The sequence below is a fragment of the Microtus oregoni genome, unplaced genomic scaffold, assembly GCF_018167655.1.
Source record: "Microtus oregoni isolate MIOR12 unplaced genomic scaffold, Mior012 000011F_ref0000422, whole genome shotgun sequence".
In the NCBI taxonomy this organism is placed as follows: domain Eukaryota; kingdom Metazoa; phylum Chordata; class Mammalia; order Rodentia; family Cricetidae; genus Microtus; species Microtus oregoni.
The window spans coordinates 29781252-29793762 of record NW_024543070.1 but is presented as its reverse complement, the minus strand read 5'-3'; the positions used below and the strand labels follow the sequence as shown (position 1 = coordinate 29793762).

The window sequence follows — 12511 nt, the reverse complement described above, 5'->3', positions numbered from 1 at the left end:
GGCACACTCATATGACGAGGGGCTGAGTGAGCTCTTGTGGCCGCCTCACACCCCACCTCTATGAGGCCTGTAAAACTCCTTGAAGCTATTTTTACTTGTTGTCTATTTGTCTCTTAGACTATTAAATTAAATATTTCATTTGTAAATTGTCATGGGGAAAAGACAATGGCTATGCTGTGTGTATGTGTGTATGCAAGTGTGTGTGATCTTTTAGTTCTACGGATATGAGAATTTTCTTATTCGGCTCCTTTTCTCGTTGCTGTGACAGAGTGTCTGACAGAAGTAAACTGAGACAGGAAGGTTGATCTTGGCTCACAAGTTCAGGGTTTCAGCCTGTTGTGGCAGGGAGAGGTGGCTTTGGTGACAGACTCATTCCTACTGGCCCGCTTCAGCCAGACAAACCCCCACCTCCTAAAGGCTCCACAGCCTTCAAAACCATGTCCCAGTCTGTGGACAGAGCATTCAAAACATGAACCTGTGGGAAACATTTCACTTTCCAGCCATAGCAAGTAAGAAATCAAATGAATTGCTGCAGTTAAGTTTTCTACAAACTCACAGCATGCTTTAAGGATACATGGTGTGAGGACTGGAGTGAATCTCAGCTTTTAGAGTGCTTGATTAAGATGCACATGGCCCCGGGATTGATCCTCAGTCCCATATAAACTGAACTTGGTGACACACACGTGGAATCCCAACATGCAGGAAGTAGAGGCAGGAAAGAGCATGTTTTGGTATTTCAAATCCAGTGTGCAAACTAATCAAAATGATCACCTCAACTTGGTTCTCATACACTGAAGATTATGGTTGCCATGGAAAATCCATGTGGGCAGAAGTACACAGATTAGGAAATTAACATCTAAGGAAAAGAGAACTGAGGGGATTTTGAGGGAATACATCCTATCCATGTTGTTGTGAAGCTTGATTGGGTGACTTATCAACAGAATAGCTGCATATATCAGAGCGGAGAAAGGCAATACAACCTCAGGCATCACCACTATAACCATGAAGGGCAGAGGTAAGTGTTGAAGAGGCGTGTTTACTGGTACACACACATACTATATCTCTGGAGGATGTATACACTGACAAATTATAGGCATTCTACCTCCAATTTCTTTTTTTCTTAATTAAAATAATTCATAATGAAGTAGATGCCCTGATTATGGGTATAAATATCAAATCTCTCTAAAATAATATTCATATAATTAAAGACATCACTCCTGAACTCTATAAGTTGGTAGCAATCAGATTCACACAGCAGTTAGCCTGTCAGGACATACCAGAGCCTTCATGCCAAAAGACAGAAGACAGACTTCAGGCAGCACCCCATATGCTCCAGTGTGAATTATTTGCCTGGATATGTTGTTCTGAGATAGCTTCTGGCTTTCTGAGTGGGGTGGGGATTTCTGAAAAGTCTAGCCTTTGCTATCTTGGTTATCACACAGTATTATAACAGCAGCATCACCAGAGAGCTGTTTTACACCCTTGTGGGTGATCCCAATGTGTGGCCAAAGTTGAGATTCGCTATGTTAAAATGGTAGGAATTATGGTAGTCTGCAACATGGCTTCTTACATCTCCCTCCACAAGCCCTTTGAGACTCTTAAAGGGCCTGTAGCTCTGTGGTCGTGAGAATCATCCGTGAAGCTTCAGCAAACATTTTCCTGCCCTCCTACATCTTAGACTTGAGGTTCTGGGGAGACCTGCAAGTGCTTTAGAAAAAGGAAGACACTCATTGAGTCAGTGGTGTGGACCTAGCCTCTCACAGCCCGTGCAAGGCTGGAACTACATCATGACATACACTAACTCCCCAAGGTGTTGTTTATATTTGTCTCCCTCTGGTGTTTATGACATCATCATCTCTGTCTGCCATAATTGGGCTCACACATATTATAAAGTTATAAGATAGTTCCTCAGTGATGATACTATGGCTGACCAGTATCTCACCTGGTGTGGCAAAGTCAGGGCCTCTGGACACAGCATCTCTATTTCCACCCCAGGATGGCTTTAGACCTGAGGGTGTTTAGTTCTTTATCACTGATAACTACTTCTTCCTTCCTGTCTTGTGTTTGTCATTGGTAGTTTTCCCCTATACACCTGGATTTAAGTAAGCCTAACTATAGACTTACTCTCAATCCCCTGTTTAAAAGGTGTGTGGCGTCAGCAAATAGCCTACACACATCTCCATAGCAACAAATCCCACTATTTCCTTCATCCCCAACCTAAAGTTTCTACCTGCAGCTGCTTTCAGTGAATAGAAAAACAGTGAACCTGTGTCTATGCGCATTGATTTACTACAAGGTCAAACTCCTTGGTATTAGTAAATTATCTCTGAAGTCAATACTAGTAACTGATAGGATTATATGAAGTAGGATTGCCTTAAGAATATGTTTTTGTTCATTCATGATATGGTTAATGTTGGAGGGGGTTGTTATTCAGAATGCTGTATTACCAAGTATAGCAATATAATACACATCTAGTTACATAGATGAGAAAGCCCAATTTCCTCCCACTTTGGCTAAGTAGCAGGTGCTCTCCAGTCCTTAATGCTTGACAGCTGTTTAGTAAAACGTGCACAGTGCCATCTAGTGGTCTATTGTCATGATTGCATTTTCTAAATCATTTTGGAATTGCGATGACTCCAGTAAGCAACCATAGGTACTACTGTTAGACCTGAAACAGACTTCGTGTTGATTTCCCAATGAATCCCCAACTTAGCATTTCTTAGTGCTCCTATTTAAATGGTAAAGAGATTGATGATATTTCTTTTTCAGAAATTAGTACGGGGCAAGTAAGAGCTCTTCCAGATCACCCAGGTTCAATTCCCAGTGCCCAAATGGCTGCTCACAACTGGCTATACTTCCAGTCCCGAAAGCTCCAGCACCCTCTTCTGCCCTCTGTGGGTACCAGGCACACACATGGTACACATACATACGTGTAGGCAAAACACCCCTAAACTTTGAAAATAAACAAAAATAACTAGAAAAGTACAGAAGCATTATAAGGTGGTAAAAACTAAGAAGAAATGTCTCGTCACAGTGTCAGCAGCACCCATAAATAAATTGGACTGGATTGGCCTGGGCATAGTTGCATAAGCCTTCAAACCCAGCAGACCTTGAGACGAGTTGACATTTGGGTTTGAGACCAGCCTGGTCTACACAGTGAGTTCCGGGACAGTGCTAGGTGTTTTTGCACACCACCATGCCCTGTGTCATTAATATGATCTCTCCAGCAATTGGTTTTGCTGTTCCCATTTCTTGCCTGTCTGTCTGGATTTCTTTCTTCCATTAGACTCAGAAATAATATTTCCAAGCTGGACTTCATCGCGTAGCTCTCCTTACTACCTGTGTCTTCATGCTTGGCATAAAAATCAAATCCTGTTCATAGCTACAGTGCAGCCTTGGTCTCCTGGCCCCACCACAGCCCTCATGACTCCATTCTGTACCTAGTGCTGAGTCTTACCATACGCAGCTAGTGTGTTCTGCCCATGTGACAGGGTGACGCTTGTGTCCTTGCCAGAAGTAGGACCTAAAGTGAAGCGGGAACCACATCTTCTGCCACATATTTTGAGCCTCAGTACATTACTCCTAATTATAAACCCAGTTTTACTGAGATCATTTGTGATTATCTGACCTTACTATTGGCTAGACCCCATGGTTTGCTGTTCAGCTGAGGTCTTGGGTATGAGAAAACACAAACACTGAGAACTTGTACTTTAAATGACTTCAATATGACATCTCAATGTTTTATTTGCCTGTGACAAAAGGTCATTATTTCCTGTGACATGCCCAGTGTTTCTCAGGGATTGACTCTTTTAAACCATGCTGTGATTAATTGAAGATATTACTAATGCTCTGAAAACTGACTACTGAAATATGGTGATTCAAACCCACTATGTGAGCATAAGCGAGCACGCGCGCGCGCGCACACACACACACACACACACACACACACACGCACACACACTGGCCTCCATCCAGTCTAGTCTCTTCATTTATAAGTATTTAATGAGAAAATTGAAGCTTGTACATAATTTCTCATAACGACTTTATTTGTAACAACCAGAACCTGGATCAATTCAAATACCCATCAACAGATGAGGCAGGAACCGAACTCCTATGTTTCTATATAGGATACTATCACTCAGCAACAGAAATGAGGGAATTGCCCATAACCACCCAATAAAGGTGACTCTTAAAATAGTTATGCTAAGTAGAAGCATCTACTTAGGTGAACAAATAGAATTCTTGTTATTTAGAATTCAATAAATTTCTAGTGGAGGGAAAGAAAAGCAGAGTTGCCTGATTGCAAAGAATGTGCCACAGGGCACACATGAATGCTCTTAGCAGTGATGGCTCGTGGGAGGTCATAGTCATACTTCAGGACATACAGAGAAATACTCCCTGAGTATTTCAGGAGAAAGTAACCAAAAATATAATTTCTGACCAAGTTGGTTAAGTAATCTGTGACTTAGTTCTGCTGTTGTGTGGCTTTATCCCTCTCTGTTTTCCTTCCTGCCCCATCTCTTATTTCAACCTCTGTGTGTATGTGTGTGTAGGCATGTGTGTATGCGTGTGTAGATTGATTAATGGTAGACAGATAGATGGATAGATAGATAGATAGATAGATAGATAGATAGACAGACAGACAGACAGATAGATAGGAAAATAAAGAAAATAAATCCATTTTAAATGCTCAAAATGAATTCTGGCCTCCTTTGGGTGCTTAGAACTTAAGTTCTTGTCTTCTTTTCATTTCAAACAGTCCCTGTATTCAGTGGGGAATTTCTTTAATCCCAATCTACTTGAATTGGACTAACAATTTTGCTAGTGACTCTTTTTACATTGACAGTTAACTCCCCTGTGCCTCAGTTTTCCTGCATGTATTATTGGAATAATGACCATATTTCAAGAGTGTATGTAAGACAGAAAATGACGGCATTGATTACCAACTTGACAAGGTCCAGCCTCACCTAGGAGCTATACCTGTAAACACATATATAAAGGAACTTCCAGACTTGGTTCATTGAAATGGAAGGCCACCCTGTTGTATGGGTAGCACCATTCTGTAGGGTGGGGTCCTAGACTTAATAAAATGGAAAAACTGAACTGGATGGCATCACTGGTCTCTTCCTGCTTCCTGATTGTGGATGCAATGTGACCAGCTACCATGGCTTTCCTACCATCATGGACCACACCCTTTCTTTCTAAAGTTGCTTTTGCTGGAGATTTTGTCACAACAATGAGAAAATACGCATGTGTTTGGTAAGTCATTTGCTGCTAAGTGCATGGTCTTCAAGTCCTGGAGATGGGCTTCTCGTGTACACCCCTGTGTGCAACTGAGCACATGTGCAGAACCTAGACAACCCAGGGACTTGTAAGCAGAACGCCATCCTCCTATGCGCATTGGGCTAACAGGTTCACTCTCCTTCCATTGCAGTGCACCTGGTGGACATCTGGAACGTCATCGAAGCCTTGCGGGAAAACGCTTTGAATAACCTAGACCCAAACATAGAACTCAATGTGGCCCGCCTGGAGGCTGTGCTCTCCACCATTTTTTACCAGCTCAATAAACGGATGCCGACCACTCACCAAATCCACGTGGAGCAGTCCATCAGTCTCCTGCTGAACTTCCTGCTCGCAGCCTTTGACCCGTGAGCCCCCTGTGACTGTCAATTACTCTCTCTGTGTTTGGGTTCTGTTTTCTTTTGCACTTTTCTTGGTCATTTTCCCACATGATTTTCTAGATTCGTTATATTAGGTCCTAGATACCGTTATATTCATAACATCATTAGATGTTACGTTCATAAGTGAAACTTTAAAGGCTGTAGAGACTAGAGAGTAAACAAACACACAGGAATGGGGGACAGCCATATCTTACGAGAAAACCTTTATTTGCCTTGTTGTCTGGTTTGTATGGGTGCTCAGAGAGTGCTATCATGGCTTGCATGCAGAGTAATTTGACAAAGCATGAAGGAGTCTAACCTGATTCTTTGACATTTAACCTGGGACTGTGGTTTCTGAAGTATCATAAAAACACCTTAGGCAGGAAAGAAACGGAAGAGTTTTTGTCTAGCCTAAGAAAGTAACACTGACTGGTGTTATGTGGACTGGTCAGGTGGGTGCCACAGAGAAGCAGTGTGCCCCTGTCATGTACCACAGCTGCAACGTAGCCTCATTAACTGCCCCCTCATAGAATGCGGAGAGCCTTAGAGCTGGCTGACATCTTAAAGAGTATTCACACAATCTCGTTTCACAGACGAAGAGCCCAACTCACAGATATTGTCACCTCTCCAGTTCTTTGTGGCAGTTGGTGGAGGACCGGGGACTTGGCTGTTCTGCTGAGGTTTCTCTTTCTAAGGTGTACATGACAGCCATATGGCCTATGAAAACTTCAGGAATTACCTGATCAGCCTGGGATTTCAAAAGGACTTTTACCCTCAGCCGCTAGTGTTGACCCGACATCTCCACCTTAGCTTTTAACATGTTTTGAATATTAAAAAGGAAAAGTGCGAAGCTGACCTTTACACAACCATATTTTAACTCTGAACACTTTGCTTAGTCCCCCTGTCCGAGTGCTTTGAAACATGCACTACGGCAATGGAGATGTCCCAGCCATGCTAATGGCATTTGTCCTACTCACCAACGTCACCAGCTGTCACTTTGGAAGGTAGAATGGTAATGGAAGTCTCCCTGCTCGATTTGACCAGCATGTATTAGGTCTCCGTGATGACTATATTGTGAGAAACCTGCAAGTCGAAAACAAATGCTTTTAAAATCAGCTGCCCAGATAGGTTTCTTTCCTTGTGCATATTTCAGAACCAGGCGATCGGCTCTGGTCTGACCACTGGAGAAATCGGGAAGGGACAGTGAGACAGGGCTGTGGTTCCACGTGGCAGATGTGGCTGATGATAAAATAGAACTGGGTTGTAGAATTTCTGTAACAGAATTCCCATCCTGAGACCTTACCAAGAACACAATGGAGTCTGAACTTGCACTGAAGCTTGAGTGTGCTCAAATGTGTGCTATCCAGCATCCAATTGCTGCATCAAATACCTGAGATAAGTAACTTCCGGGGGGGAGGTGGTCCGTATGGACTCACGGTTTCCACGGCTTTGGTTCAGGTTCACTTGGCACCATTGCCAAGGGGGCGGTGGGTGAGGCAGTCTACCAGAAGTCAGTTCACTTATGATGTCTGGGAGGCAGGGAGAGGGCACTGGAGTCCCCATGTTCCCTTTAAAGGCTCATGCTTGATGGCCTAACTTCCACTCAGTTCCATCATTTCCTAAAAGTGCTGCAGTCTGGCAACCAAGCCTTCAGTGTATGGACTGCAGAGGAAGTGGTATCTAAATCACAGCCAAATGTGTTGATGGGAAATACTAAAATAAATACGGGACTGCAGAGATGTCTTAGTGGTTAAGAGAACTTGCCACTTCTGCAGAGGACTCAGGTCCAGTTCCCAGAACCCACATGGTGGCTCACAACCATCTATAACTGTAGTTTTGAGACATCTGATGTCCTCCATGGGCACCAGCCACTTGCATGATGCACATACATAAATGCAGACAGAACACTCACAGACATAAAACATTTTTAAAGGAAATATCATTCCTCCTAAGTCCTAAAAATATTTCAGAAAATGCATATAGAATAAAAGTCAAAACATAATTTGTACCCCATTCCATAAAACAGGACCAGATTAGTAATTATTGAAGGGATTGTCATATGAAATGCATAGCATTTGACTCATAGAGGTAGAATTTTCCCATTTGTTTAGAAATATCAGTTAGATTATTTTATAGTAACTAAAGCTATCAGTGTTCCCTAAATAGCTACTGAAAATATTGCCATGTTATTTTAAGGCCAGATGAGTTCTAAAGTTGACTACTCTCCTTTGATAAGAAGTCATCCACAGAACTGTAGAGAAAAATGCTTATTAGTAGCTCTTCCTATAGAGCAGAAGCCCCTGGATGTTTGATCAACCTGCCCTGAGGGAGAGTTATAAACATACACAACTGGAGCTCTGTTCTGGAAGCGTAGTGCTTTCTCTCCCCTGGAACAGACTATCTACGTGGGACATCTTACCTGCGCCCAGGTTTTTCCATCTGACAGCCTTTGCAATTCCAGCAAGGAATGCAAGCTATCAGGAAGTTCTACTCACTACCAATGCAACTTCCGTGAGTGTAAGAAGAGAAACGAAAGAATGAAATATGTTCGTTTCTGTTTCTTATAATGGCAAACGTATGCTTACCCAAATGAGCTTCAATATGGAGACACGAGATCACTTCCTGCCACCCACTCCGGGGCCCATGTTTACAGCAACTTGTTCTATTTTGACAGATAAGAATGAGCCTGGTACTAGTGAAACAAAGATGTGCTGTTACTGTTCTCCACTTGCCGACATATCTCGGGGGCTGTCTCCCATTTTTAATTGGAATTTCAAATAAGAAAAATCAAAGGTGTCTTGAAACCCTACACTCTCAAGAGGTCATGTTATTAAAAATCAGAAATGGAAGGCAGGAGAGCAATTACAATCCATGCACAATGAGAATTTGCATTCAGAGAAATGGGCTCGCTCTTTTGGCAGGGCCTTAAAATTCACTAGACTCTGAAACAATCACTAAAGCCCTTCAATTGGCTCTATGCCAGGAAGCTACAGTTACCTTCCGACAACCACAGTTTCCCAAGACTAGCATCCCCCCCCCCACAGCCCAAAAACCTGGATATGAGTTCTCATGCAGTGTGCTTCCGACAGACAAAGGCCAGCTCTGTAGCCACAAGACAAGTCTGTCCTACACTCAGACCTTCTTCATAAAGACCCTTGCCTACGGAGGACCACTGGAATGCCGGGATGCACTGGCCTATGCCCACACTTGACACTCTGTCGCCGAGGAGATGAGCCCTTGAGTCTAAAGAAATTCTATTTTTCTAACTTACCATCTCAAAATGGCCTTTCTCTGGAAACCTCCTAAACAGGTCTGATCTGTGGCCACAATCTTATTCTCTAAGAGCCTCTGTAGAAATGGATGGACAGTCCTGGGGGGGAAAATGGGGCAAGAAGTGTCAAAAGAGGGAAACCGAGGCTCTGAAGGAAGAGGACGCTTCCTCTTTTTTCTTCTTTCTACAAACCCTCAGGAGGTGGCCTGCCACCTGCCCTCTGCTGCCAGGAGCCATCACCTGTCACATTCTCCTTCAGAATTCACCATCAAATGCCAACCAGTGATCACAGTCACCTCTGCCTGCATCCCAAGTGAGGAAATCCCTTTGAAGAGCTTAAAGGAGATTTGCTGCTGCTATTATATTTTTATACAAGGATATAGTAAAGCAAAAGAGAACTAATGTAGCCAAAAGTTGTGAGATGAAAGCAATTCTTAGATGTCTAAGGGATCTGGCCTTTTGGGGGGTCACTGGCTCCATGCAGCCCTTCACTTTCCCAGTCAAGTTGATCATCGTTTTCCGGGCCTCTGTTACACAAGATCCCCCTGCTCTCTGATAGAGCGCATTTAACTATTCATTGGTCATCTCACACAAGATATTACAGAGTGGAGCTATAACTCATTCTTCTCATAGATAACCACACAACATGAGGACGAGTGGGGCAAAATCACAGACTGGCCTGTCTTAGCTCCCATGCCTTTCTCCTTTCATCCTTTCTTTTTAGATTTAATCTATAATTGCCATCCCCCTCCTCCAGAAACTAGCAAATGCTATTAGCCTTAAATTCATACCATATATACCATGTGTTCCTGGCTGCTGAAATGGATTCTTATGGGTTTTTTTTCTTTATGCTTCAATGTGTTACTCTTATTTTCTTCCTACTTTTTCTGAAAAATACTAATAGCGACTCGGTTATAATATTCTTAGCTTTCAATCCAGTCGTATCTTTCCCCTTAAGATGCTTCCTCACTAAGTTAGTTATATGAAAAAAAGTGGCCTGGTTTTGGTGTTTGTTTGTTTGTTTGTTTATTCAATATCATTCTCATACACATCTGGCCACTCAAAAGCCATAGTATGGCAGTGACCACTCTCACAGGGAGTGGATTCCCAGTTTGCAAAGAGCAAACTTCATTTTTAATGCAGACTCTCCGATGGTAACATATGGGTTATTCTTCTCATCCGGTGACAATGCATCTGATAGAAGCAACCTCAGAGTACGAGGGGTTTATCTTGACTCACACCTTTAGGAGACAGCATCCATCGCGGTAGACAGGGCTGCCCTGTCAGCAACTGCAGGAGTTTGAAGCACAGGTGGAGAGATGGTACTCCCCAGGAGCAGGGAGAGCTCCAGAAGCAAGGATGATCCTAATCCCCAAAGCCTGTCTTCCCTTCCTCCAACCAGGCATCACCTTCCATCCCTAAACAACACCCCCAGCTGGTGATCAAATATCCAAACACATGAGCCTATAGGGAGCATTTCCCAACCAAACATAGCTGATGACAATGTAATCACTGCAGTAACCTGTAAGATCCACCCGGCGTTCGCTGTGGGTCAGCAATGGCACTGGTTTGGCACTGTAATCAGAATGTTCCAGAGGGAGGAGGTGATGCTGCTGAGATACTCAGAGACTAAATAATTTCACGTGATGTAGCATCAGGGAAAATGGTGTGAACAGAAAATAATGATCCTTTTTATAGGAATTGATTTCAATTAATCTATCTTTTTTTTATTAAGAAAAGAAGAAAAAAAACATAAACAAAAAACAAGTTTCCACCTCCTCCCAGCCTCCCATTTCCCTCCCCCTCCTCCCACCCTTCTCCCCCTCCTCCCACCCTTCTCCCCCTCCCCCCACTCCTCTCCCCCTCCCTCTCCAGTCCACAGAGCAGTCCGGGTTCCCTGCCCTGTGGTAAGTCCTAGGTCCTCCCCCCTCCGTCCATATCTAGGAAGGTGAACATCCAAACTGGCTAGGCTTCCACAAAGCCAGCACATTAAGTAGGATCAAAACCCCGTGCCATTGTCCTTGGCGTCTCATCAGCCCTCATTGTTCGCCATGTTCAGAGAGTCCAGTTTTATCCCATGCTTTTTCGGTCACAGTCCAGCTGGCCTTGCTGAGCTCCCAGTAGATTAGCTCCACTGTCTCAGTGGGTGGGTGCTCCCCTCGTGGTCCCGACTTCTTTGCTCATGTTCTCCCTCCTTCTGCTCCTCATCGGGACCTTGGGAGCTCAGTCCAGTGCTCCAGTGTGGGTCTCTGTCTCTATCTCTATCCATCACCAGATGAAGGTTCTATGATGATATGCAAGATATTCGTCAGTATTGCTCTAGGATAGGGTCATTTCAGGTTCCCAATCCTCAGCTGCCCAAGGAACTAACTGGGAACCTCATCTTGGGCACTTGGGAGCCCCTCTAGGGTCAAATCTCTTGCCCACCCTAAAGTGGCTCCCTTAACTAAGAATTGTGGTTCCGTGCTCCCCTATCCACCTTTCCTTTATCCCAATTCTCCTGATTCCCCAAGTCCCCCCTCCTTCCCTTCTACCTTTTCTCTCCCCATCTCCCCTTACCCCCATCCCACCCCACCCCTAAGATCCTAATTTTCTCCCTGGCAATTTGGTCTACTTCCCTTAGCCAAGAGGATAACTATATGTTTTTCCTTGGGTTCACCTTCTTACTTAGCTTCTTTAGGTTCACCTATTGTAGACTTCGTGGCCCTTATTTATGACTAGAAACCAATAATGAGCGAGTACAACCCATGTTCATCTTTTTGGGTCTGGGACACCTCACTCAGGATAGTGTTTTCTATTTCCATCCATTTGCATGCAAAATTTGAGAAGTCATTGTTTTTTACCGCAGCGTAGTACTCTAGCGTGTATATATTCCATACTTTCTTCATCCATTCTTCCATTGAAGGGCATCTAGGTTGTTTCCAGGTTCTGGCTATTACAAATAATACTGCTATGAACATAGTTGAACAAATGCTTTTGTCATATGATAGAGCATCTCTTGGGTATATTCCCAGGAGTGGTATTGCTGGGTCCAGGGGTAAGTTGATCCCGAATTTCCTGAGAAACCGAAACACTGACTTCCACAGTGGTTGCACAAGATTGCATTCCCACCAGCAATGGATGAGGGTACCCGTTCCTCCACAGCCTCTCCAGCAAAGGTTATCCTTGGTGTTTTTGACTTTAGCCATTCTGACAGGTGTAAGATGATATCTCAAAGTTGTTTTGATTTGCATTTCCCTGATTGCTAAGGAAGTTGAGCACGACTTTAAGTGTCTTTTGGCCATTTGAACTTCCTCTGTTCAGTTCAGTGCCCCATTTTTTAATTGGGTTAATTAGCATTTTAAAGTCTAGTTTCTTGAATTCTCTATATATTTTGGAGATCAGACCTTTGTCTGTTGTGGGGTTGGTGAAGATCTTCTCCCAGTCAGTAGGTTGCCTTTGTGTCTTAGTGACTATGTCCTTTGCTTTACAGAAGCTTCTCAGTTTAAGTAGGTCCCATTTATTCAATGTTGTCCTTAATTAATGTCTGTGCTTCTGGGGTTATACATAGGAAGCGATCTCCTGTGCCCATCTCCTGTAG

General features: G+C 43.5%; 1 protein-coding gene across 29 annotated transcripts in view; it reads left to right on the top strand.

The window, feature by feature from the left end:
* Positions 1-12511, top strand: part of LOC121453642 (dystrobrevin alpha) — a 361338-nt gene that overhangs the window by 256654 nt on the left and 92173 nt on the right. For all 29 annotated transcript variants that reach the window (XM_041660549.1, XM_041660545.1, XM_041660546.1 and 26 more), the window contains one exon: positions 5435-5648. In XM_041660549.1, the coding sequence (XP_041516483.1) occupies positions 5435-5648 (214 nt within the window). The remainder of the gene's footprint in view (positions 1-5434; positions 5649-12511) is intronic.